The sequence below is a fragment of the Rhinichthys klamathensis genome, unplaced genomic scaffold (assembly GCF_029890125.1).
Source record: "Rhinichthys klamathensis goyatoka isolate OS25496 unplaced genomic scaffold, OSU_Roscu_1.1 h1tg000157l_1, whole genome shotgun sequence".
Taxonomy (NCBI): Eukaryota; Metazoa; Chordata; class Actinopteri; order Cypriniformes; family Leuciscidae; genus Rhinichthys; species Rhinichthys klamathensis.
Genome location: NW_026606692.1, coordinates 3,568,699 through 3,594,897, shown reverse-complemented (window position 1 = coordinate 3,594,897; position 26,199 = coordinate 3,568,699). Strand labels below are relative to the sequence as shown.

Sequence of the window (26,199 nt, the reverse complement as noted above, 5' to 3'; positions counted from 1 at the left end):
CCTTCCTTCCTTCCTTCCTTCCTTCCTTCCTTCCTTCCTTCCTTCCTTCCTTCCTTCCTTCCTTCCTTCCTTCCTTCCTTCCTTCCTTCCTTCCTTCCTTCCTTCCTTCCTTCCTTCCTTCCTTCCTTCCTTCCTAGTATATGTGAAAATCTAGTGTATTAAATGTGTACAATGTAAGTGCACAGTCAGAGTCTGATTGAATGCTACAATGCGACACACTTTTCAAGAGCTCTCGACCTGAGGAAATGATGCAGGTGACGGGGGGAGCACTCCATTGATATCCAAGACAGTTCCTCCTACCCTAATGGTTTTTGGGCTTGTCATTTTGACGTGTGACTGTTGTTCTGCTAATGTAATTGCATTCCACTGAAAGTTTCCCCTTCCAAAATATATTTTTCAGTTTGTTGAAGTTGTTTTCTTTTTTCTGGCAAGAAACATTTAACCACTAACCTCTGGCACCATTGTGTTTTTTTTTTCTAACTATAGCAGTCTCACACGGACGGTGAAGATTTCTGGAGACCTCGGGCCTCTGGGAATCAAAGTCATATCATACTGCTCCTCACTGAGTGGAAGGTAAAACACACACACACACACACACACGTTGTGTTGTAAGGTTTTATGGGGACTTTCCATAGACATAAAATGATTTGTATACTGTACAAACTGCATATTCTATCCCCTTACACTACCCGTCACAGAAAACTTTCTGCATTTTTACATTTTCAAAACACATCATTGGTATGATTTATAAGCTGTTTTCCTCATGGGGACCAAACATTTTCCCCACAAGGACAAGGATTTCGGATATTGCCATCTTTGTGGGGACATTTTGTCCCCACATTGTAGGGTTTACCAGGACCACACACACACACACACACACACACACACACACACACACACACACACACACACACACACACACACACACACACACACACACACACACACACACACACACACACACACACACACACACACACACACACACACACACACACACACACACTCATGGTGTTTTACACACTTTCATGATAATGGACCACTATGAGGTGCACTGTTGTAGAAATTCTTCTGTTCAATCCTCAAGCATGGACTCTTAATCAAATAATGACCTAACTTAATCGACTATTGACTAGAAGAAATTGTTTAGTGTATGTGTTGTATCCTAGTGGTCGACTGGCATATGAATGCTTTTTATTTGTAAAATTTTGGTTAATAATAGGTTTCATTTATTTTAATTATTTAGTGAATCAAAAACATTGTGAGATGTAATGCATACAAAATTCTTAAATGTATTTCAAAGTCATGTAAAATTCATTGTGTATTGTATTACAAATACTATCTAGGACATGCGTGCATTACTTAATTTCAGTATTGTTAGTCAGCAGTTTCCCATTCATATTCACCCATAATCCCACACTCACACACTTTCAGGAAGTAGCTAGGTGAATAGCTCTTTCAGACTGCATGAACAGGTCAAAAGTTAAGTGCTCAGGGCAAGGACACACACGTGCTGCATGACAGGAAGTCCTCCCAGGGTGGACGGTGACATGTTTCCTGTTGTTGGGGCCTGTGCGCCCTGTTGAGCTCCGGATGGAAATAGACCCTCTCTCTGTAGGTGGTCAAACCTGTCCGATGACCTGGTGAACTACTCTCTGGGTTGTGTGAGTCTCAAAGGAAACCCTTAAGGAAGTAACAGCAAATGAAATCCTGTATTTACTTCATTTTCCCAGTAGTAACAGAATTGATCATTGAAATGGTTGTCTAGAGAAGTCTGTTCTTGAAATATTGCTAATATTGAGAGACAATTAAGAGAAAGTTCCTGGAATATGATTGATATTTTTCATTAAATAATAAAACAACAGTAAAAAAAATAAAAATAAAACATTGTTTCTGGTGTGTCACTCCAAATATTTACTCCATTTTACTCAATTTTTTCCCTGTGGTAAATAGCGGACATATGTCCAGGAAGATATTTTATTTTATTTTATTTTATTTTATTTTATTTTATTTTATTTTGAATTCTTTCCTTTTCTTTTCTTTTCTTTTCTTTTCTTTTCTTTTCTTTTCTTTTCTTTTCTTTTCTTTTCTTTTCTTTTCTTTTCTTTTCTTTTCTTTTCTTTTCTTTTCTTTTCTTTTCCCTTTTCCCACTGTAAGGCCCGCCCAATTGGCCCAACGACGGTGTCCGATAAGTGGGTGAAACACCATGCTTAATAAATGTCTCCAGATTTATTTATTGATTTATTTATTTGTTTGTTTGTATTGTATTGTTTTGTTTTGTTTTGTTGTATTGTATTATATTTTTTTTGTTTATTTTTTTGTGTTTTGTTTTGTTTTGGATGTAATGGAATGCTCTACTTATAAGAGCATTTGGGTAACTCAGGAAAGTACAGAGGTTCCATACGAGTCATTTTCAGTTCTAATTGAGATGCTTAAATAGAACTAATATCTTTTGTCTCAAATTATGCCCTTCTGTTTGTGCATGTGTCATCAGGACTCTGGGTCTGCATATCCGATCCATCGAGGAGAACAGCCGCTCTGAACGAGAGAGGATCTTTCAAGAGGATGAGTGCATTGTGCAGATCAATGACATCGAGTTAATAGACAAGTCCTTCGCTCAGTGAGTGCCTGACTCTTTCATCTTTCACACATTCATTGTTGTCATGTGGATTACTAATCATCCACCAGCTCTCTTTCTCTCTACTGCATCCCTTCTTCATTATCCATCTTTTGTGTTATTTTCACTTTCACGCAATTGTTCTCTGTCCTTCTCGCTCATATCTCTATCTATCTGTCTGTCTGTCTGTCTGTCTGTCTGTCTGTCTGTCTGTCTGTCTATCTGTCTATCTGTCTATCTGTCTATCTGTCTGTCTGTCTGATCTAGCAGAGTTTCAGTGCTATAACTTTAACTCAACAAAAGAAAATGGTCTTCTCTTGCCGCGAGTGTGGAATTGCCCTATTAAGTGGCATCAACGGTATTGGACAGTCTTCAAAAGGGTGACAGATTAAACGAAGTGCCACTATTAGAGGAAGAGTTTGAGTAATGGGTATGAGAGTTAAAGGTTTTGAAGTAGAAAAGAAGAAAGACTGCAGTCAAGCAAGTCAATTTTACTTCTCCTTTACTTTGTCCTGAACTGAACTCCGAAAAGTTTGCTCAACACATTTAATGCAACATGAATTGTGTCCTCACACATGAATTGTGCGATGATCACGATTTTAAATTGAGAGTGATTAAAATGTCTCCACGATATGCCTCTGAAGAAAGATCATAGTATCAACACATTGAATAATGCTGCATGTTTCAAGGCACTTCAGTAAGTCTTTTAGATATAAATGACTGTGTTTATGTAAACCGTACATGTATTTGACATTAAAATAAGATGCGAAAGAGAACTTAGTTCAGTATTTAATTGGACAGAAAATCTGATGAGAAGCGCAAGTGCAGATCCATATTGATCCATTAAGTTTTTTTTCTTCTCTTTCAATAACCTGTTTCACTTGGATGTAAGTCACAATAAGGAATAATTAATCTGTTGCTTGCTATTTTCACATAATCACACCAGTCTATAGTGACAGGGTAAATTCCAGGGAGATGGAAACATTGAGAAGTGATTCCCACTGAAAGTTCTTGAGCGAAAAGGCCCTTGAATGGTGCTAATTAAGGAGGCTGTTGAGTCTAGAGCTCTTCTGAATCTTTGAAAGACCGAAGGGATGTCTTTTATATTCATGTTATCTACAAATGTGCATTACAGAACAATAAGACAAGGTGTCGCTCTTGATGTTTCAGGTCTCAGGAGGTGTTTCGCCAAGCCATGTCCTCCTCGGCCGTACGCTTGGGGGTACTTCCTGTTGCCAACAAGCTTCGTTACGAAAAGAGCCTCATCGGTCAACTTTTCAACAGCACCGAACCAACCACTGTGGTCCCTAAAGTCAAGAGTCCTTTCTTGGTCCAAAATCTCCGTCCGAGTAATACAGCGACTCCGTCCCCAGAGCCCCCTGTCTCTCAGACCCCGCCCCTAAAGGAGGAGGAGCTTCGCCCTGCAAGACACTCCCCTGTTGAATCAAATCATCACAGAGATACGCCTTCTCCTCCCGTCAGCGCATCACCCATCCTCAAAGATCGTAGCGAGAGCCCTACCCCAAAAATGATCCCAGCCCTCGCCGCGCTGGTTAACATGACCAGCAAAAAGCCTGGGAAGAAAATGAAGATCGATTTGAAGAAAGGTAAGCTGGAAGTGAAATTAAAGGAGAACTCCGGTGAAAAATGAACCTTTGGTCTAATAAAACATTGGTACCTAGTCAACCGTTCTCTGAGATTTGTTTTCATGATAATCGAATGTAAAGAGTTTTTATCTCTAAAAACTGTTTAGCGTATAACGCTAGTAATGGGGGCATTTAATAAGTAAAAAGAAATCGCTAGTTAATACTAGTTAACAAGGCTCAAAATAGCCCCACACTAACACAGTAACATAATGAGAGTCTCTACATGCAAAATGAAGCATTGAGAACTTTGTAAGTGTACAGACCGCTTAATAAGAAGATAAAGATAAAGACAGTCCACTTCGTGTATACAGACAGGAGCCATCTTTGGAAAACAGACTCGACTAATCAAACCACGAACGACGTGCTAAGTGAGCTGAACTGTATGAAGTTCAGTGAACTTCTGAACTGTATGAATGGCGTTCGTGGTTTGATTAGTCGAGTCTGTTTTCCAAAGATGGCTCCTGTCTGTATACACGAAGTGGACTGTCTTTATCTTTATCTTCTTATTAAACGGTCTGTACACTTACAAAGTTCTCAATGCTTCGTTTTGCATGTAGAGACTCTCATTATGTTACTGTGTTCGTGTGGGGCTATTTTGAGCCTTGTTAGTGGTATAAACTAGCGATTTCTTTTTACTTACTAAATGCCCCCATTACTAGCGTTATACGCTAAACAGTTTTTAGAGATAAAACTCTTTACATTCGATTATCATGAAAACAAATCTCAGAGAACGGTTGACTAGGTACCAATGTTTTATTAGACCAAAGGTTCATTTTGCGCCGGAGTTCTTCTTTAATTCCCAGGTCAATGAATGATTACAGTCATTCTTTCTATATCATTGTTTTACTCAAAAATATGCTACATTGTGGAAGTAAAATGGCTTGTAAATGCCATTTCATGTTCATTTTAAGCTTAATGAATAGTCAGACTCCGCCCAGTTAACCAGAAGGTGCCGTCACGAGCCCTGTGATTTAACTATAGACTGTAAAAACGAATATGGACGTAGTGTCAGTGATCTTGGACGTAGTTCCAGTCATCTTGGAAGCGAGTCACCGTGCGTCACTCCCGGATAAACAAAAATGGTCAAAGAGGCGGATTAGCTGAGGTGACGTGACGGCTAACAGACAGCAGACAAACGGCTAGTGACAGCAGCGGAAATCCACCTGTCACTCAAGTGACCACGCCCTTAATTATGCAGAACTTTAAGGCTTAATAAAACTTGAACGGATGAGTTATAAAAAAATTCACCCACCTTACAGTTGTCATGAAGGGCAAAATTAACTATATAGACCAAAACCACTTTTTGCACCAGGCTGTAAACATATTTTTTTCTGTTGTAAAGTTGGGCAAATTAACATGGGGGTAAATGGGATTGACTCTCTTTTGCAGCCTGTCTCTAGTGGCCAGTCGATGAATTGCAGTTTAAGTCTCTTCCGTGTTGGTTTCAGGAGAGAGATCGTAAGGTTCCCGCTTGGATTTAACCCATGTCAAAACTGCTGCATAGCAACATCTGTACTTGCTCTTCTCCCTTTTTTCCTCACCTCTCTGTCTTTATCGCTTCTCTGATTGACAGGTGCTATTGTTTAAAACTTTAATGTCAGGTGCTCTTCTGGGACTTGAGATTTCATCATTTGCCATCTTTAGTATGCTGGATTGGCCGCTATCCTCAATGACATCTCTCCCTCGAGTGTGTTTGAGAGAGAGACGGAGCAATTCTCAGCTTCAGTAATCTCACGTGTCCCTTCAGACGAGAGACTCCAGGGAATCGCTATCTTAGCATGATTCTTTAAGCCTCATTTTTTCCTCTCATCTCTTATTGCGTTTCTGTGTGAATCTCATGAAACCTGTCAGTAACATGTCCAGGTCATATTTCACCCCAAAATCAAAGGAAAGAAAAATAGAAATGATTTTTATTCATTATTTTATTCACACATGCATTGTAACATTTAATGACAAATAAGCTCATTTGCAAATAAATATAATTCTCATTACCAATACAATATCAGTACAATAAAATAATAGTGTAAAAGATTGTTAAAATTTTTTTTAAAGATAAAGTGTATTTATATATCATGATACTATTTGGTAGTGTAATGCCTTTACAAATAAATCAATAAATAAATAAAAATAAATCATTGTATTACCATGTTTATACTAGTATTTTGTAGTATTTTTAAATGGTAAAATTATGTTATGAATATAAAAATAATTAAATATAATTATAAATGCAATAAATAAATAAATATGAATATAATATATATTAAAATATACATGCATTAGGTATAACAATGACTAAATAATAAGCTATGCAATGAACATTAAAATATATTTAATATGTATCCAGTAAATATAAAAATAACTAAATATTAATACTTATGCAATAAATAAATATGTGCTGTACATATAAAAAACAACCTAATAGTAATATTTATGCATTAAATACAAAAATATATTTTTTCGCCTGCTTTTGTGATTGATTTTGAAATGTGACCCTGCATGTTTTAGTGAGACTCACTCTTCCATCTTCTTTTTTCTGCTTCCCCTCTTCCAGTGCTTCCACTTCCTCTAATCATTTTTCAGGCCACACCCTTTATCGTTGTTTCTATTGTTCTTCTTTCACACCATTTTTCTCTCTCTCTCTCTCTCTCTCTCTCTCTCTCTCTCTCTCTCTCTCTCTCTCTCTCTCTCTCTCTCTCTCTCTCTCTCTCTCTCTCTCTCTCTCTCTCTCTCTCTCTCTCTCTCTCTCTCTCTCTCTCTCTCTCTCTCTCTCTCTCTCTCTCTCCTCATCCTGTATCCTGCTCTCTGCATCTCCTGTCTCCTGTAGATGTGTTCACGTGTGAAATTAAAGTGCAGAGCTGTCTAATCCCCGTAAGGAAACATTTATCAACGAGCAGGGTTGGAGACGGAGAGAAACCGACAGCTTAAACACAGGTTATCAATCCAGAGTTCTTGAAAGCCTTCATCAGCGTACCGTTGACCTTTTGACCTGATCTTGGATCGGATGAGCTTGAGACAGTTTTTGCCATTATTATCCACCACCTTGCTCTCTAGAACCCATATCAGTAGTCAATCATTTCTTAACCAGACTTCAGTGATACTAGTGACACTCCGATGATGTTGGCTTTTATTAGTTTATTATTTATAGAAACTGAAAATTAGTGCTATAACATCAGATAAAATACACTGGGGTCTCTTTCATGTCAGTCTTTAATTCAAAAATTCATATCGTCAAAATTTGAATTCAAGAATTTTGATCCTGACCAGCCTTTAAATCTTCACTGTTGGGCGGAAACCTTGTATCTCCAAAACACTACTTTTCAGGCAATGAAAAAAGAAAAAGTTGATATTGTGGCTTTATATATGGTCAGACACTAGCATGTGTCATTATTATATTATTAACATTTGACCAAAATCAAGATCAAATGGAGTTTTTTTTTTTTTTTTTAGCGAATTTCAGAGAATTTTGGACATGCGTGTCATACGTGCAAATGTAAACGGCATCATTAACTTACAGGTTATAAAGTTTATTTTCAGCTATGTTGGGCTCTCAGTTTATTCAGTCATTTGGCCAAAATCTCATGTTATTAAAGACGAAGTGCTACGCAAGGACTATTTAAGACAATATTGGCTATGACTCGATGACAAATACCAGACTAAGACACTCTTCTCCGCTCCTCAAATACATAAAATATTAACCTTTACATATACAGATTCGAGTAAAGAAAATGCTGTACTTATTCAAACAAACAGTTCTTTATTTACCCTTGCATTGCAAACAAGCAGAGACGGTCCAAACTGCATGCGGCACTTCATTGATGATAGAGGCGGGTGGAGTTATGAGGTTCGACCGACAGTTTGAGGATCCAATGGAGTTTTGAGATTTAGTCACAAGCTCTTTTTAATACTTTTCATTGGTTATATATTTGCAAAACCCACTGACAGATGTGGAGTTACTAATAGTAATGATTTATGAAAAAAAATTCCGCCCAACAGAGACGAAATCGAGCTTTCATTGGCAGTTTTGTTCGACGAGCCTTTAAATTGAAATTTTTCATTTGAAAATTCTAAGTTTCATTCTGACAGGCCTTTTCAGTTGAATTTTCATTGGAAGTTTTTTTCAAAAAGCCTTTCAATCGAAAAAAAAAAACGTTTTAACAAAAATGAAGAACTTTCAGAGCTACAAACCTTTTATTAAAAATTTGGAATATTCATTGCAATAAACAGTTTAAGTTTTAGTCTGTAAGTTAAAAGTTTGCAAGGGTATACATTCTTTTTTCTAGTCGAAAAACACTAAAAACAACCAATAAGATATAAGAGCTTTTGAATTATGTATTTCCAACTGGCATTCCAGATTCTCCTTCATATCTGTCAACATCCTTAGACTTTCATGCATAAACTAGTCAATCTCTTTGTCTTTGTCCAGTTTTGTGTCTTTTGAAGTTTGTGTTACAGTATTTAATAGTGTGTACAGTAAATGACCAGAACATCACATCTTTCATTTAAGTTTGCAAAATGTTCTCAGTGATCTTCCTTGCGGTGAATAGAGCCTTAGGATGTTAGCAAGTCTTTAGAACCGTGTGGAAGGGATATAAGTGGAACAATTATGTACTTTTTCGATTGTTGGCAGCTTTGAAGAACGTTATTTTATTTCATACAGCAGAGTAAAATATGTTCAGAAGTTAGTGTAGCTTTTGTTTTCCATACTGCTGAAACCGGTAAGAAGAGCATTTGTCTGGTTCACTGGGTCATTAAATAAATGCTTAATGTTTCTGGCCTTCTTCTCTCTCCAGGCACGGAGGGCCTCGGTTTCACCGTGGTAACCAGAGACTCGTCTCTTCATGGTCCAGGACCCATTATGGTCAAGAGCATTCTGCCTCGCGGAGCTGCCGTTAAAGACGGGCGGCTCAAGTCTGGAGACCGTATCCTGGAGGTATTACATGCTTTCTGCGTCAATGCAATCATGAGAGCGCAACCTGGCTAATGCAAAATCAGAGCTTATTTATAGAACATTAAATTTGGCTGTTCCTTCCCCGCCAGTCATGCATTTAAAAGGTATTGTTTTAAATGCAATCTAAATATATTGTTTCAGAATGCATAATGCATTTTTGACGTAATTAGGCCAATTGTCTGTCTTGTATTGCACCTGGCCAAGAGACACAATTAATACTGACATGTTTTCCATCTCGTCAAAGTGTAAATGGACATTTTGCTCTCTGTTTTGACAGTTACTGGAAATTGCTTTCTCTCTTTCTCTAGGTAAATGGAGTGGACATTACAGGACGCACACAAGAGGAACTGGTGGCTATGCTGCGGAGCACTAAACTGGGAGAGACCGTATCAATGATGGTTGGAAGACAAGAGGAGTTTTTGCCCAGAGAACTGGTAAGGCTGTAGTGCAACAGTCGAGTAGTAAAAACTCCAATCATTTTTTTTTTTTTCATAAGGAAATTGATTTTTACCAATGATTTATAAACTTTTAGACAGACCTACTGTGAGTTCCAAGGTTGTTAATCGATGGTATATGCTTTTATTGAAGCCATCCGTAAAATAATTGTTTAAATAGTGTTTAATAGCTGAATTTATGATGCAAATGCAGAGTTGCAGCAAGCAAACTGGCTAAATGAACTTGCAGGGAAAAGCTCACTCTTATGGAGCGCCACAAATGACGTCGCTATGCTGTCAAAATACAAAATATTTGTATAATTATTTGCATGCATATTTTGCAATAAACTTATATATATATATACAGTATAGTTTTAAGACTATGGATATAACCAACAACGTGCTTAATACATTTCTGATAACCCTAGCAGTCCCCTCCTTTATTTTGAATGTGTCGAATCAGGTTGTGACAGGAAGTTGTACACATGACACAGCAGTTTAACAGGAAGCCTTGGGCTGATGCTGGTCCATCTCTGCTCCCAGATGTAACACGCGGGGCGTGTTGATCGCTGACCCCTTTCAAAGCATCTTTATTTTCCTTCTAAACACCAGACCCCCGTTAGAATCCAAACAACGAGTAAAAGCGCACTTGTGGCGGCACTAGATCCCTCATCGCAGGAAGAAAGACCACATCCCTTCATTGTGTCTCTGTCTATCCTCAGTTCATTTACACTCTAGTGTCTGCTTATCAAAGGCTTCTGGTTTAGACGGGTCACTTGTGATATATGTGGGCTGCCAAGCAATTCATAATCGTTCTGACTGTAAATAATTTCTCTCATGCATTACTTCCTCAATTGAATGTCTGAGATTATTATTATTATTGTTTTTTTTTTTTTACTTCAGAATTAGTTTTTTTTACTGCGAAAATTAAAAAGTAATTCACGGTTAAATTATGGTTTTATTTATGGATTTAGCTTTGTACTTTGTTAAATTTTTGCTGTCCCAGATCTATTCAAGAAGAGCAGCTGTATGTCATTGACACTGACTATTATTGGACCATTAATTCTTGTTAGGGACAGAAATGCATCATAAAGCGCTGCTCTGCAGTATCTATTCACAGAGAAAAACCTTCTCCATTTTTCCACCCTATTCAAATTCAAAGTGGGTTAGCTGTGCCACTGCTTAGCCAGGGTAAATTATGGCAGAAATGCGACGGCAGGCAAAAGGAAAAATGACACACTCGGGAGAAATATTTTTCTCAGAGAATGGAAGAGTATAAAAAGATATAATGACAGTGTTGAGTAGATTTCACCATCTGCCTTTTTAGAGGATATGAGTGTGTGTGTCTGTGTGTGTATTTATATTTCATTCCAACCAATGAATGCATCCAAACCTGAAATACCCTCCACAAACACCCACCGTCATACAGTATTCGTCGGTTTCTTTAACCACCCACTGCAGGCACAAAATATACCATCTTAATTTGAATTAAAAAGGTAGATTTGGCTAATGGTCAGCCATTAGCAAAAATAAAGCATCTTTTATTACAGTCTGCTAGAATCCAGCAGATCTTTAGACAGGAAATGGGCGACACCATAAATGTCCATCCTGTTAGCAGCTAGATGTGTCTGTTTAGAGATGGAGCAGTCGGCGTGACCCGTATTTAGAGACCGTTGACAGAGTTAAAGCCTTGTTTTTATGAATAAACCTTTTGGGATCTAGTCACGGTGCTGATGTGTTGGTGACTGGATATCCTGGATGCAGGAGTGTGTCGCCGAAACGTCCGGCCCTGCTGGAAAATCCAGCTAAAATCATCTAATGGTGCCTAGCTTACCTGATTTATAACTGTAACAAGATGGTTTTTAGCCGGTCCAAGCTGGTGTAGAATCTAGATTGTTGATCGGCCAAGGTACTTGAAAGAATACCATAGTGCAAGCCCAAAAATTTGGTAATTTTTAGTAATGTTTTGTTAGTGTATGCACATCAAGGATGTGCCTGAAGCCTAAATTCGAATTCGGAAAGGCACGGAAAATGAGTAACGCATGGAGCCGCTAAAGGGACATGGTTAGGCTTGCTGTGGTGGTCGGTTACATTACAGTACATCAGATTTCATTTATCACATGAAGATACTAAGGAGAGATGACTGACTGGACGATGTCATAGGATTTGATGCGCAACAGATCCTGATCGTCATTAACAAATATCTTGTAAAATTCGAGGCCAGTACTGCCGCTCCCTATACATGGATTACGTGCGATTTCAGCCATTTCAAAGCATATTGATACTTAAAGCGGCTCCCTGATGATACCCGTAAATTATACACAATATAATTACCCAACTTGGTCCCTGGTTAGAGAATACAGGCTTCACTCCCGTTGTACGTTCCTTCAGACTGTATTCGATTGCTGTGCGAACGGGACATTTCGAGACTCACACCTGTAAGTTAATGCGATTGTCAATCCCAAAAACTGACAGTGTGAACGTGGCCTAAATTTGAGCATTGCATTAAAGTTCAGCTGACTGATATTGCCATCAGTTTGTCACGTGCTGTGAGATTAAATTAATGCAGTGGGTGGAATTAATGTCTTCAGCAGCAAATTAATTTCACCTGATAGCCAGTAGCAATACATCAGCCAAACATCAAATTAAATTGTAATGTAAAATATGTTTGTGCCCACAAGACATGGGCATGCACTGGAAATATTCATTTAAAAGAATGATAAAATGACTTTATTTAGTGATGTTTTTATGGCATTCCACTAGACAAATTACACTTGTATTCAAGATAAAATGATCTAAAATCAAGTCTTGATAGAAGTTGTATTATTTGAACCATGGTTTGTTGCATCTAATACCACCAATATTCCATGTTTTTCCGACAAGATATTTCTTGTAAAAGCTGAATATTAATTTTTTTAACCAATTTACAACCGCAATGTCAACTGTATAGGTGTTTGAAGGGTCTGTAGAGTTTAAGCTGTGGGTGTTGCTGTAGACCCTTTGATTCAGACAGGGTTTCTGTGAGGATGGAGGGGTCAGACAGCACATTGCACACAGTTGTACTCAGAGGAAGAGAGGTCGGGCACAGGGCTGGTGGAGCATGTTGAAGTCCTTGAGATGGTCTTTGTAATAATTCCTCTTCCCACACACAGGATGTGTTCTGCTTTGTCATGGCCTATTTAATTATATTTGTTATTTGGGTCACGGCCATTTCTTTCCAAAAACCAATGGACGCTTTTTAAAGCTGCGAGTAAGATAAAAAGTGTAGATGCTTCCATGTAATAGCAGATGGCGTTCTGACATCAATTCTAATTTAGTTCAATATCTGGGTTAAGGTGCATTGACTTCTAGCCAGGGGCATCAAAACACATTTCCCGTGGATTATTTTTGTGTAAATGACACAAAGACTCAAATCAAATCTATTTTGTCAAATGTTGTGGCTCAGGATATCTTGGTTATGTTTTATCGTTAAGTATAAATTTTGATGTTTTTCTGATGTTTTTCTGAACATCTCTGATGTTTCTCCTTAAATATTATTAATATTAACCTCTTGAAGCGCACTGACCCGACTTTTTTTATTAATTACTATATTTATTACTATTAATATCAGTATTAATAACATGTATTAATATTAATGATTTGTTCAAATTAACAACTATTAATACTAATATCCTATTAAAATAATATATAATTTCATATATTATTGTTTGTTGTGTAAATGTATTATTATTATTATATCAGTTACTATTAATATTAATTAATTGTTAATACTTATTTAATAGTATTGATATTAATAACATTTATTAATGTTGCCAATTAATATCAATATTATTTTTTAATACTGAAATTAATTCCTGTTTGTATCATATGCAATATCCTGTCAATATGAATCGTTAGTGTTGATATTAATAATACATATTAATATTATCAGTTAATACTAATGTGTTAATACTTATCAATTAAGTATTAATACTAATAAAATGTATTATCAGTGATTTTTGATATGAATTAATACAAATAATAATTAATATTAGTACAATATAACCTATTGATATTAGTCATTAGTGTTAATATTACTTATATTCATCAAACTTACAATGTCAGTTCGTATGAATTACTTTAATACTAACGTTTTTAAAAAAAATTAAAATACAGTTGTCCAAATATGTTATTGTATTTGCTTTACCCATAGGTCTATTTTATGTGTATGCTGCAATGCTGTTTACACGTCGCTCCACTTATTCCCAACGTGAATCCGTCTTTTAAGTGTCACTGACCTTTTCCCCCAGCTTTTACTCATGTACTTGAGTTAAAATAGTTAATCACATGGTGTGTATGAGAGCATATGAGTGTGTATTCGCCCTCAGGAGGACTTCATGTGAAGTCTGGGCCTCGAGTGTTGATAGGACCACCGAAGCGGCATCTCCCTCGTTCCTCGTGTGAGGAGACATCAGACAATCTGATATTCTCGCTGGGACCAAAGTTTGACCTCACTTACAAACAGGCCTTTTATTGTGTGCTAAAACTCAGATTTGTCGTCCGCCTCAGGCCATGTACGACACATTATCATCAGTAAGAGGACACACTAAAAGGACTACTTGAAGCTTTGCCCCATTGGCCCTCCTATTTTTCATCATTAGCTCTTAGTTAATGCTTTTTGCCCAACTTCGTGCTCTTACAAAGTCGTTTTTGTTGCTTTTTTTCCCCTGGCCCATTTCCACAGTAGCTTAGCAACAGGCTAATGTTTAATGTGGTTTCCAGAAGGATGTCAGTCGCGTTTAGCTGATGCACTTTACTCCAGGCCTTTTTGCTAGGTTTTATTGATACGATTGTGGAGAGGAGATTGTGAGAGGAGGAGGAAACGATGTGGAGAAAAGGTCAAAGGCCATGGTACTGACATCCCTGATCTCTTTGATTTTGTGATGTTTTGCAGCAAAAGAAAGCAAACAGAGAAGTGAAATGTGTGGGTAGTTGTGAGTGTGTAAGTGTGTTCAATAATGAGTTATTAGTCTTAAATGGTGTCGTTCTCCAACCCCCGCCCTCCTGAATGAATCACTGACAAAAGCTTATTATGTTCCCTTTTGATCTGGCACGTTTTTATGCTCTAACCCTTTCACGTTCAAGTCAAATGACCCCCAATGTGTTTTCCTGCCTCACCATTAGACATTCATTCTGTCCAAACCATACTTTATATATTCATCCATTATTATTCCATCCATTTGGTCATGTGTACAATCTGCCTTTATTTTAACTGAGATCCATCACTAAAATAAGAATGGATTAAATAATGGATTGAATTGATCAAAAGTGACCGTTAAGGCATTTAAAATGTTACAAAATATTTCTATTTCAAATAAATGCTGTTATTTAGACCTTTCTATTCATCAAATAAATGTATATTTTAAAATATGAAGCAACTGTTCTTAAAAATAATAATAATATTTTTTTCATGAGCAGCTAATCAGAATATTATAATTTTCATTATGGATGTCGGAATATATATATATATATATATATTTTCCGACATTTTAAACACTAGTGTGCTCATCTCACTACGTCCATTATCTTATTGGAGTGTTCCAGGTTCAATATGAGTTCAACTCTATCGACAGCATCTGTGACATGTCGATTACCACTGACAATCATTTTGACTCGACACGTAGTTTGTAAACGCATGCAAAAAATTGCATGTCCAGTAATAATCCACTTACAGTTGTAGTCAATGCGGCAGGATGTTGCACTGGGGTAAATGCTCAGATTTATACAGTTTTAAAAGTCAACTGAGATGCTGACCGAAGTGTGTTATTTGCAGAAAGGAGAGCCGTCAGGTCCACTGCTGGTGGAGGACGGGCGAGAGCAGCTGATGTTTGAAGTTCCTTTGAACGACTCCGGCTCAGCTGGTCTGGGGGTCAGTCTGAAGGGTAACAAGTCCCGAGAGACCGGAGAAGACCTGGGCATCTTCATCAAGTCCATCATCCACGGTGGCGCCGCAAACAAGGTAAAAGCGGCCAGCGTCAACGCTCACGTCCATTCATTTGAGAGCTTCAGTGATGAAAGTCACTCAAAACCTGTGCATGTCGCAACAGAACAACACACAGTGCTGATTTACAGTTCTAATAAAAATCATTTAAAATTAAGAAAGTGATTAAATACATACATACTTTAAGAAATACTATACATAGTATACAAGAAATAATACATAATTCATTTAACTTGAAATGTTAAAATGTTAAGTATTTGTACATATTATAATTAGATTAATAAATGCATTAAAAATCTGATATTTTAGTGTTATTTTTACACTATAGTATTTTTAAATATGTAAAATTAGCTTGTATATTTTCATTTAATTTCAGCGTGTTTTAGTTATGTTTTTAAATATTTCTATTTAGCTTTCTGTAGTAGTAGTAATTTAGTACTTAAACTTGTTTCAGTTAGCTTTCAAAGCAAATTTTAAAAGTTCTTTTTTTAAATCTAATATTTTATCTAATTATTTTAGATTTATTTCAATTAAAAAGGAGATTTAATAGTTTTATTTAACAATAACAACACTGGTGAGAAAAAAAAGAAGGTTATTTTTTAATGTTAACTATTGCATTAACTACTTTAAGCCTATTTAAATTCAAAGTAAACACTTGGTTTAGATAATATGAATGATAAATTCACAAAAAATTATTTGACACCCTAAAATGTACATTCATAAGGCATTGTCTCCCAAGTTAATTGTTTCAAATATTGTATTAATTTGTAATTAGCACTATGTTTTGGGAAGCAATAATATACACTCACCTAAAGGATTATTAGGAACACCTGTTCAATTTCTCATTAATGCAATTATCTAATCAACCAATCACATGGCAGTTGCTTCAATGCATTTAGGGGTGTGGTCCTGGTCAAGACAATCTCCTGAACTCCAAACTGAATGTCAGAATGGGAAAGAAAGGTGATTTAAGCAATTTTGAGCGTGGCATGGTTGTTGGCGCCAGACGGGCCGGTCTGAGTATTTCACAATCTGCTCAGTTACTGGGATTTTCACACACAACCATTTCTAAGGTTTACAAAGAATGGTGTGAAAAGGGAAAAACTTTGACTGAAATAACCACTCGTTACAACCGAGGAATGCAGCAAAGCATTTGTGAAGCCACAACACACACAACCTTGAGGCGGATGGGCTACAACAGCAGAAGACCCCACCGGGTACCACTTATCTCCACTACAAATAAGAAAAAGAGGCTACAATTTGCAAGAGCTCACCAAAATTGGACAGTTGAAGACTGGAAAAATGTTGCCTGGTCTGATGAGTCTCGATTTCTGTTGAGACATTCAGATGGTAGAGTCAGAATTTGGCGTAAACAGAATGAGAACATGGATCCATCATGCCTTGTTACCACTGTGCAGGCTGGTGGTGGTGGTGTAATGGTGTGGGGGATGTTTTCTTGGCACACTTTAGGCCCCTTAGTGCCAATTGGGCATCGTTTAAATGCCACGGCCTACCTGAGCATTGTTTCTGACCATGTCCATCCCTTAATGGCCACCATGTACCCTTCCTCTGATGGCTACTTCCAGCAAGATAATGCACCATGTCACAAAGCTCGAATCATTTCAAATTGGTTTCTTGAACATGACAATGAGTTCACTGTACTAAAATGGCCCCCACAGTCACCAGATCTCAACCCAATAGAGCATCTTTGGGATGTGGTGGAACGGATGCTAACTGTGATTCACCCAAAGTCACCTCAAACTAAAAAAACAAAACAAAACAAAAGTAGATGAATCATCAGATGAATAGTGGCCATTGTAGCCTGTTAAGGTTTGTCATGGTGGTTCGGGTTATGCTGTATCTGTTGTAATAGGTGAACCTTAGCAAGTGTCGTCAGAGAGATATGAATACTCGTCTCCTGTCCTCAATCAGTCCAGTCAGGCAGCAGGTGTGTGTGTGTGTGTGTGTGGATAAGGCCACATCTACTGGCCCCTATCAGCACTGTGATCAAGAGTGGGCTCAGAGGTGGAGCTGCGTCTCTGGCCCCTATCAGCACTCCAGTGGAGAGCGAGCTGCATCACAGGCCTCCATCAGAGAGACGCTCAAAGACATAGACATTTTCAAAGGCTGAGCTCTTCATTTGACTTCGGCCGTTCACCCTTATCACTCGCTTTCTGTTGCTTCGTCCTCAAGCACTCCAAGATTGAGATAAAATGGGCATGAATTTAGAAGCTCCATAATTTCTAGAATAAATGATTGGAATGCAATTATTCTGCTTAGTAATAAAGAAAAACATGTCGTAGGCTATCTTTGGAGCTCTTCACGAGGTGGCGTCCTCCACGAGGACTTTAAAAAGCCATCTTGGGTTGTGATCTTCCAGACGGTCTGCTTGTGTACGCATGAGTATATTTCCTCAATAGATGGGCACAAGTGTTTGTGTCCGTCCTGCCTGTGACGCCCTCCCAGGTCGGTATCAGTGGTCTGCGGTCAGTGACCCCGCTCAAGGGTCAGGATCATCCGCCGTGACACAGACTCTCAGGAGTCTTTAGCGGCTCCAGTGGCTTTTAGCTGCTAATCTCTTTTGTTCCTCCTCAGCTGAGTTTTATTTAGGAAACCACAGCTGTGAACCGTAATCCAATTCACTCCGGCCTGGTCCTTTCACACTAATGATATGCATCTGACTGTAATTGTATCTGAATTCATACTGGGATGCATTAAACATTTAACAGTGGGGCTAGACACTGCATAAATGTTTAAATCACACTATAGGGCTTTAGTGCTGGGAGTAGCTTGCTAAAAGTAGCACTGCTACTAACTTGACTACATGTTAAAATGTGCCGTTTTCAAACTTTTCTGTCCTAAAGAGTAGTGGCGGTTCATTGAAAAGTACAGATTCAAAAGAACAGTTAGTTCACAAACCGGGTTAAAAGTATATTTAATGCTGTCATCTTGAATGAGATGTGTATGATTTTGTATTAAATTTCTTTTAGTTTTTTTGTGCTTGATTATACTGCTCTTGATCTATAAATACATTTGATATCATATAGATATAATATTATAGTAAAACATTTAAGAAGTTTTAATCGTATTAATCTTTCTGTATCTAGTACTATGAAACGAATTGTTTTTTTTATTCAATTTGTTATATTTAATTTTAAATTCTGCACTGAATTTAGTGGTAAATTATATATCTTGCATCAAAAATGTAAGCACTGCCATGATGATTTATAATTGTTTTTATTTTTATTTAGGTTTTGTTTCATTTTGTAATTTTATTTTTTATATTTCATTTGAAATATGCCATTGAATTTATAGGTAAATTACATGTCTTATTATAGTAACAATTTTAAGAGCTTTTCAATACATCTATAACTAGTACTATGGTATGTAGTTAAGTTTTTTAGTTTTTTTTGGCACTGAATCTGTAGGTTTATTAATGTATATATCTACCTACTTCTGAGTAGCTCTACGTGTTGAGTGACATTGGTGTTTGTCTTGCCTTGTTTGCAGGATGGCCGCTTGCGTGTCAATGACCAGCTGGTGGCTGTTAACAGTGAATCCCTGGTCGGACGCTCCAACCATGATGCCATGGAAACCCTTCGGTACTCCATGTCGACTGAAGGGAACCTCAGAGGAACCATCCAGCTGGTGGTCCTGCGTGCTCTGGAGCGCTCGCCTGCACAGGTATGCCCAGTACCTGTACCGTACCATGTGTACCACTACAGACCGCTTACCCGCAGGGCCTCTGAACCCAGGTCACAGGCCACAGCCCACCGGTATCGCCACTATCGGCATCACAGGCTATCAGGTGACCTCTGAATGGTAGGCCCTGTTTACAGCTGGTATTAAGATGCGTTTCGGTCGATCTGATCACGAGTAGACGAGGCAGACCTGTTTATACCTGTTGTTTTAATCCGTCTCTTTTGTCTACTTTCAACCACTTCTGTCCTAATTTCTTTAAGGGGAGGGTCTATGGGCGGGTAAATGTATGGGTTTTTCAGATCGTTCAATCTAATGGACAAAATAAGCTCTCGCAATTTACATATGAACACAAAAGTGGATGACGGAAAACACACGGAGAGCACCAGATTTTGTTTTCTGCGCTGTAGGTGTGTTAGAAATCAGGAATGGTGAGAGAACATTGTGCTTGGTACATTTTACTTCATCCAACCTAACGTGGATCTTAATGCCGACAAAGTTTAAATCCCGTCTGGATAGCGCGCTTCCCATAATGTTTACGCATTAGGTCAGTAGGCGAGAGAAGACAGTCTTTTGTGGCTGTTCGAACACATTTGACCACATGAGTGTTTACGCTTCGAAAGCAATCCGGTCGAATGCGTGGTTGAAAGTGGTCACATTTACATCTGTATTTAGCGCCGTCCACTTGTGATCCGATCGACCAAAACGCATCTTAATTCCAGGTGCAAACAGGACCTTAGCTATTGTGCACAAGGAAACACACACATGCTGTGGCTGAAAGGGGAAAAAATGGTTTTAAATTTAATTAGATTTAAATGACTTATGTACTGTTGTTATCCTACAAGGACAACAGAAAAAAGGCTTCTGATTAAAAAGCTGTGTGCCAATAAAATTGTTAAATACTTAAAGCTCTTTTGTCCCAGTTAAAAAAGCCTAACACAATTGGGGTCTGTTATATGAGTTACCATGTGAGGCATTGCAGTATCATTGTGGACATTTGGGATGGAGGTCCTTGAAATTAAATCAGTATAGATCCATTTTTTTTTTTTTTTTTTACACATTGAAGATTGTTCTTTTCCTTGTTTTTCCTTGACTTCATGAGAAAGCACGTTCTTCTCTCATGCTTCCTGCTTTTATAGTAACTTCGTGCACATGCTTGTACAGTATATTCATTTACTATTTTCACTTATTTATTAATGGAACATATACTTGTCAATGTCTGCTTTTCTTTTACTTCTTTTCTGTATCGCTGAAGTTTTCTTATTGAATAAAATAATCTCAAATCTTAGCATGCACTCTGTTTCCTTTTAACCCTCTGGGCTTTTCTTCCTGGATCTTCTCTGTTTATTCTCTAAAGAGCATGTGTTGTCATACTTTTCTTTCTTTCAGCTTTTGAGAGATTTATCCAGTTCTTAAACTTTAAAAGTTGCTGGATGCAGTGTGTACACTACCATTTAAAAGTTTGGGGTCCATAATATTTTTTTTTACCTTTAAAAAAAAAAGAAATTTATATTTTTATTCAGCAAAGATGCATTAAATTGACAGTGACAGTAAAGAACATCTATAAAATAAATGCAGTTCTTTTGAACTTTCTATTCATCAAATAATCCTTAAATTTATCGTTTTTTTTTTTTTTTTTTTTTTTACAAAAATATTAAGCAGCACAACTGTTTTCAACATTGATAATAATAAGAAATGTTTCTTGAACAGCAAATCAGCATATTAGAATGATTTCTGAAGGATTCTGAATGACAATGCTGGAAATTCAGCTTTGCATCACAGGAATTAATAACATTTTGAAATATACTAGAGAAACTAATTATATATTAAATAAATATATTTTTTTTTACTGTATTTATAATTAAATAAATGCATTATTGGTGAGCATTGGACTTCTCTGAGAAACATAAATAAATAAATAAAATTACCCCAAACACTTGAACGGTAGTGTATATGCTCTATCTCAGTGGTCTCAAACTCGCGGCCCGCGGGGTGATATTTTGTGGCCCCCTACTTGACATTAAATTTTAATGTTAGTGCGGCCCGTCATTGCGTGTGCCGAGTTTTTTTTTTTTTTATCCCTTATGGGCTACCATAGATAGTCTCGTGACAGCTTACGGTGGGTTTGTTGTCAATAGTTGTCATAGACAACCGCGAAGTACAAACATACTGCGCCTGGAAAAAATGAGCGCGTCGCTTCAATTATGAGCGCGCTTACCGCGCGCCTACATTTGAAATAACGAACTTGAGCGCGCAAAATATGTGAGCGCGATATGTGAACGGCCCCTTGGCGAGCTACCACCAATCAGGCCACGAGCTACTGGTAGCTCGCGAGCGACGTGTTGGAGAGTGACCCTAAAACAATGTGAGAATAATCACTTTGAGCTTGTAATATGTGTCCAACAGGTTGATAAGAAGGTTTGCTCTGATTTGTGCAGTCAGTAATTTGAGACACTATACATGTGTAGAAACAATTCAATAAGACGGGCAGACATGACTGCAAATATTTGTATTTCAAAAGCAATAATTGTTTTTCTAAGTATAATAAAAGGAAATGTGCCTTCCAAAAAAAACATTCAATATCATTAATGTGTTGTATAGAGAAAATAAAAAGGACATAAGCAAATATAAATATCACAAATATGTGTTATAGACAAAGAAAGTTTGTAAAATGAACTTCAACTGTCAGAAGGACAGCTCATGAAGAACCAATCATGTACAGAAAGGAATGTTCAAATTCAGAGGAACAGTTCAGAAGAAACGTTAATAATAAATATTGAGAAGATTGGATCAGTTGTGCTCCTTTTTTGGAATACTTGAATACTATTTTTTGTGGAATACTTGATGTGGCCCAGCCTGACCCAGACTCTACCTCAAGCGGCCCCCAGTTAAGTTGAGTTTGAGACCCCTGCGTCTATCTGATCAAAATATTCTGAAAATCACAAAAAATGAAATATTAAAGTGGACATTACGTGACTCAACAGGTGAACATTATATTTAAGAATGAGAAAGCTTTAGAAAGCAAGAATCTGAGAAGCATAACATTGCATCAGATCAATGCATTTCAATTGAGTCCATATTCTCTTGTACGCAGTTAATGCACTAAAAATATGCAATGTTAACCCATGCATTTCCACTAAACACCTGTTTGAAACCTTCAGTGTCTTTAGGTCTTCAGTGTATATATAGGTTTTGTTTGACACTCGCACATAAGTTTTTCTCTCTTGTAATATTGTCAGTTTTACATGTGTTTCAGGGGGTCCGCCATGTTCACTGGGGTCCCCCTTTTGTTAATGTGGTGGTAAGTTTAAGGAGTCACTCTCTGTATTAAAGAACCTGCATGACGATATCCTTGATAATGGATTCGGTTTCACATGATGAAATCAGACAAGTCAGCTAAAAAAATACAAATAAAAATGTACATAATAATGGAGACAACTGGAGTTTCCAAACTCCAGTGTTGTATCTATGGAAAAATGTTTATCACTTCAGGAAATAGGTGTCTTTGTTATATAAGCATATTTTTTCAGAAATAGGCTCATATTTAGTGTATGTTTTTTCCTTTCTTTTATGGGAACTAGTCTTAACGCGCATTTTGTTGGGGCGGTGGATCAATTTCCATGAGTCGGCAGCTCACTAAAACATCATTTTTCACCCAAGAGATTATAAAAAACTGCAGGAAATTTTTCTTTTGATCTTCTGAGGTCACATGGTAAAGTTTCTAAATGCTTAGAAATGTTCAAATGTGACTTGATTCGAATTTAAAGTCTTTGTATCCAAGGTTAAACTGGGATGGTTCATCTATACCGACAGCTTCTCATCAACGTCCAATGAAAATGAAGACAAATAGTAATTGACTGACTTTGGGTGGGTGAAGACTGGAGTATTATTGGGGAACATTAGCTTATCCTCAACCCAATCTAGTGGTAGAAAGATGGTGATCGGTGCGGGCGGTAATGACGCTCAATAGAAGGTGATGTGTCGCTGAGATGCATTCTTCATTAATCACATGCAGACGGAGCGATCAATATGCCATTAATCACCCAGACAGAGTTGAGTGATAAGAGAACGAGTGGGAGGTTAGAGAATCAAAAGTGTTTATGGACTAAACTTAATGAGATGGTTCCTCAATTCAAGAAAAAATACTGCAATCAAAATAAAAATAAAATCATATCATCATGGATTTTTGGACTTTGGTAATACTAGATTAATACTAGACAAAAAAGTGAATTTTCATACCATGGTATATTCAAAGTATTCCATCACTGTACCATGGAACCAGCACAGCACTTTTTTGTAATAAATTTTTGTAATTATTGCTACTGTACAAAAGTTTGGGGTCAGTAAGATTGTTTAATGTTTTTCGAAGAAGTCTCTTATACTCACCAAGGCTGCGTGTATTGGATCAAAAATACAGTAAAAACAGTAATTTTGTGAAATATTATTGCAATTTAAAGGAACTATCCTATTTGCATATATTTTAAAATGTAATTTATTCATGTGATTCAAAGCTGAATTACTCCAGTCTTCAGTGTCACGTGATCCTTCAGAAATCATTCTAATATGATGATTTGCTGCTCAAGAAACAATTCTAATCATTATCAATGTTAAAAACAGCACAATATTTGTGAGGAAATCGTGATACCTTATTTTCAGGATTCTTTAATGAATAGAAAGTTCAAAAGAACAGCATTTCATGAACTCTTTAAAATCTTTACTGTCACTTTTGATCCATTTAATACATCCTTGTTGAATAAAAGTATTAATTTCTTTAAAAAAGAAGCAAACTTGCACAGTAGAGTACTTTAGAGTACAATGATTTCATGTGAAACCTCCGTCTTTGTTCCTCCTTCCTCGTTCTTCTCCTTCCTGTTTCTTCCCGCCCAGTCTGATATCTAATCCCGTTACCTCGCAGGATCTCCTCTTGCTCAGCAAGTTAATCAGTTTACGCCATGGGTTCCATGAATGAAAGGCAAATTTAGGGTTTTAATGAAAGGCTGCCCGGGGCTACCCTGAGGGTCCCTAACCTCAGCTCACCCTCACTGCTGCCCGTGTGAAGAGGGGAGGAGACATCCATGGGTTTAGGGTCTTGTTTTGTTGGCTCTTTGTCTTCGACGGTGGACCCAAACTCCCTTGTCATTGTTGTCTGATTAAGACGTGCTGCACACAGTCTTTGAAGATGCCAGAGAGATTATCGGTGTGTGTGCGCGTGTGGTGTTGTGGGAGTTATAGTGGATATTTCACTGAATGACAATTTGATCATGTTATAGACATGTTGACTGATGCAAGGAGAACTCATACTTTGACATTTTCTTCAGATGCTAGTGCTTGTCAAGGCATTGTAATGCAGTCGCTAGGGTGCTCTAGGTGGTTGTTTTTATTTTGTGGTTGCATTTTATCATCCACCAGGCAAAATTCCTCCTTCTACTCAAACCACATGATTTGAGATGTCATTCATGTCTGTTTCACACATAGTGCTGCATGCGTTTTGCATGCAAGATTAGATTTAGTGCTAGTTTTGCAAGATTAGTAATAGTGGTCAGGGGTTTGTTTAAATCCGTGTGAGCAATAGTAATAGTGATCCTCGCTTTAACAAGCCCCACTAATAAGGACGATGCAACGGTTGAAGTCGGTGGGAGGTGAACATGTAAATCAATAATTTCGACTTTTCATTTTTAGTTTCCCTCCGTCTGGATTCTAGCAGTTGCTGTCCCATCATTCTTCAAGTACCTTTTGATATTTTCCTGCCAGCTCTCTATTAGACACATGCATACGTTAACCGTTGTCAAGGCACAGATCACAGTGAAAGACAGCGAAAAATGTTCCTTAGTCTCAGCATAGGGGGTTTTAGAGTCGTTTTTATGACAAATATAATCTCTGAGGAGAAAGAAAGCCTGGGAATCAGTTGTTTGGTCCATTGATGATTCCTGTGCGTCTGGAGAGACAGCGAGCAGGAGGCAGATGACAAGAGTGACGTTTCCACGTGTAAAGAACCATCATCCCCGCTAATGACTGTCCTCCAGCTGAGGCTTAACGTCGGAACAAAAGAACGAGGCTTTCATCTGTTTTTCCCCGCCATGTGGAATAGTACGGTATGAATGCATTTAAGCACACTTTGATATGGTGATATCCTAATACCTTTCATGTCCGTCCAGTGAGTCTGGGCTGTGAGTACTGTGTTTGCGTTTGTAGCATGTGGTTTGTATGACAGTATGAAGTCTACAGTGTTCCTCCTCTGGGTTAGCCGTCCACACAGTGACAGCTGTAGCTCCTTTGTCGTCTGAGAAGAATCATTCGGTGGCCTCACGTCTTCATATTGACACATGTTTCCGTATCCGTCTTGACTAGTACTGTCTGGGAGGATTGCCTTTGGCTTATGAATATTTCTAAATATGTCAGGGTTGCTTTTATCCTTTTGTCATTTACAGTTTGTTTTCAACAGATTTTTTTTCCCAATATGTTTTTTCTAGATCAGGGTAGTTTTCTCAATTTTTTTTGAGATGTCAATGTCTTTAAGTCTCTGCAGTTTTCCGTCTAAAACATGCACAATTTTACACTACCACTGAAGTTTGGGGTTCGTAAGGTTTTTAAAAAAATTGTTTTATGCTCACCAAAGCTGCATTTATTTTACCAAACGACAGTAAAAATATTAATATTGTTACAATTTAAAATGAATTAGCTATTTTTACATATTTTAAAATTTGTATTTCTGTGACACAAAGCTGAATTTTCTGCATCATTACTCCAGTCTTCAGTGTCACATGATCCTTCGGAAATCATTCTAATATGATGATTTGCTGCTCAAGAAACATTTCTTATTATTATGTTTAAAACAGCTGTGCTGCTTAATTTTTATGGAATGCATGCTTTTATGG

At 37.5% G+C, this 26,199-nt stretch overlaps 1 protein-coding gene and 1 long non-coding RNA gene across 2 annotated transcripts in view; both read left to right on the top strand.

Moving 5' to 3' along the window:
• pard3ba (par-3 family cell polarity regulator beta a) overlaps positions 1 to 26,199 on the top strand; it is a 167,588-nt gene that overhangs the window by 62,551 nt on the left and 78,838 nt on the right. The window contains exons 6-12 of the mRNA XM_056258696.1: positions 487 to 573; positions 2,495 to 2,620; positions 3,788 to 4,224; positions 9,054 to 9,193; positions 9,520 to 9,645; positions 15,458 to 15,643; positions 19,136 to 19,309. Coding sequence (XP_056114671.1) covers positions 487 to 573; positions 2,495 to 2,620; positions 3,788 to 4,224; positions 9,054 to 9,193; positions 9,520 to 9,645; positions 15,458 to 15,643; positions 19,136 to 19,309 — 1,276 coding nt within the window. The remainder of the gene's footprint in view (positions 1 to 486; positions 574 to 2,494; positions 2,621 to 3,787; positions 4,225 to 9,053; positions 9,194 to 9,519; positions 9,646 to 15,457; positions 15,644 to 19,135; positions 19,310 to 26,199) is intronic.
• On the top strand, positions 16,427 to 16,852 carry LOC130091022 (uncharacterized). The gene is made up of 2 exons (XR_008807761.1): positions 16,427 to 16,588; positions 16,699 to 16,852. It is a non-coding gene; the product is annotated as an uncharacterized LOC130091022 (long non-coding RNA).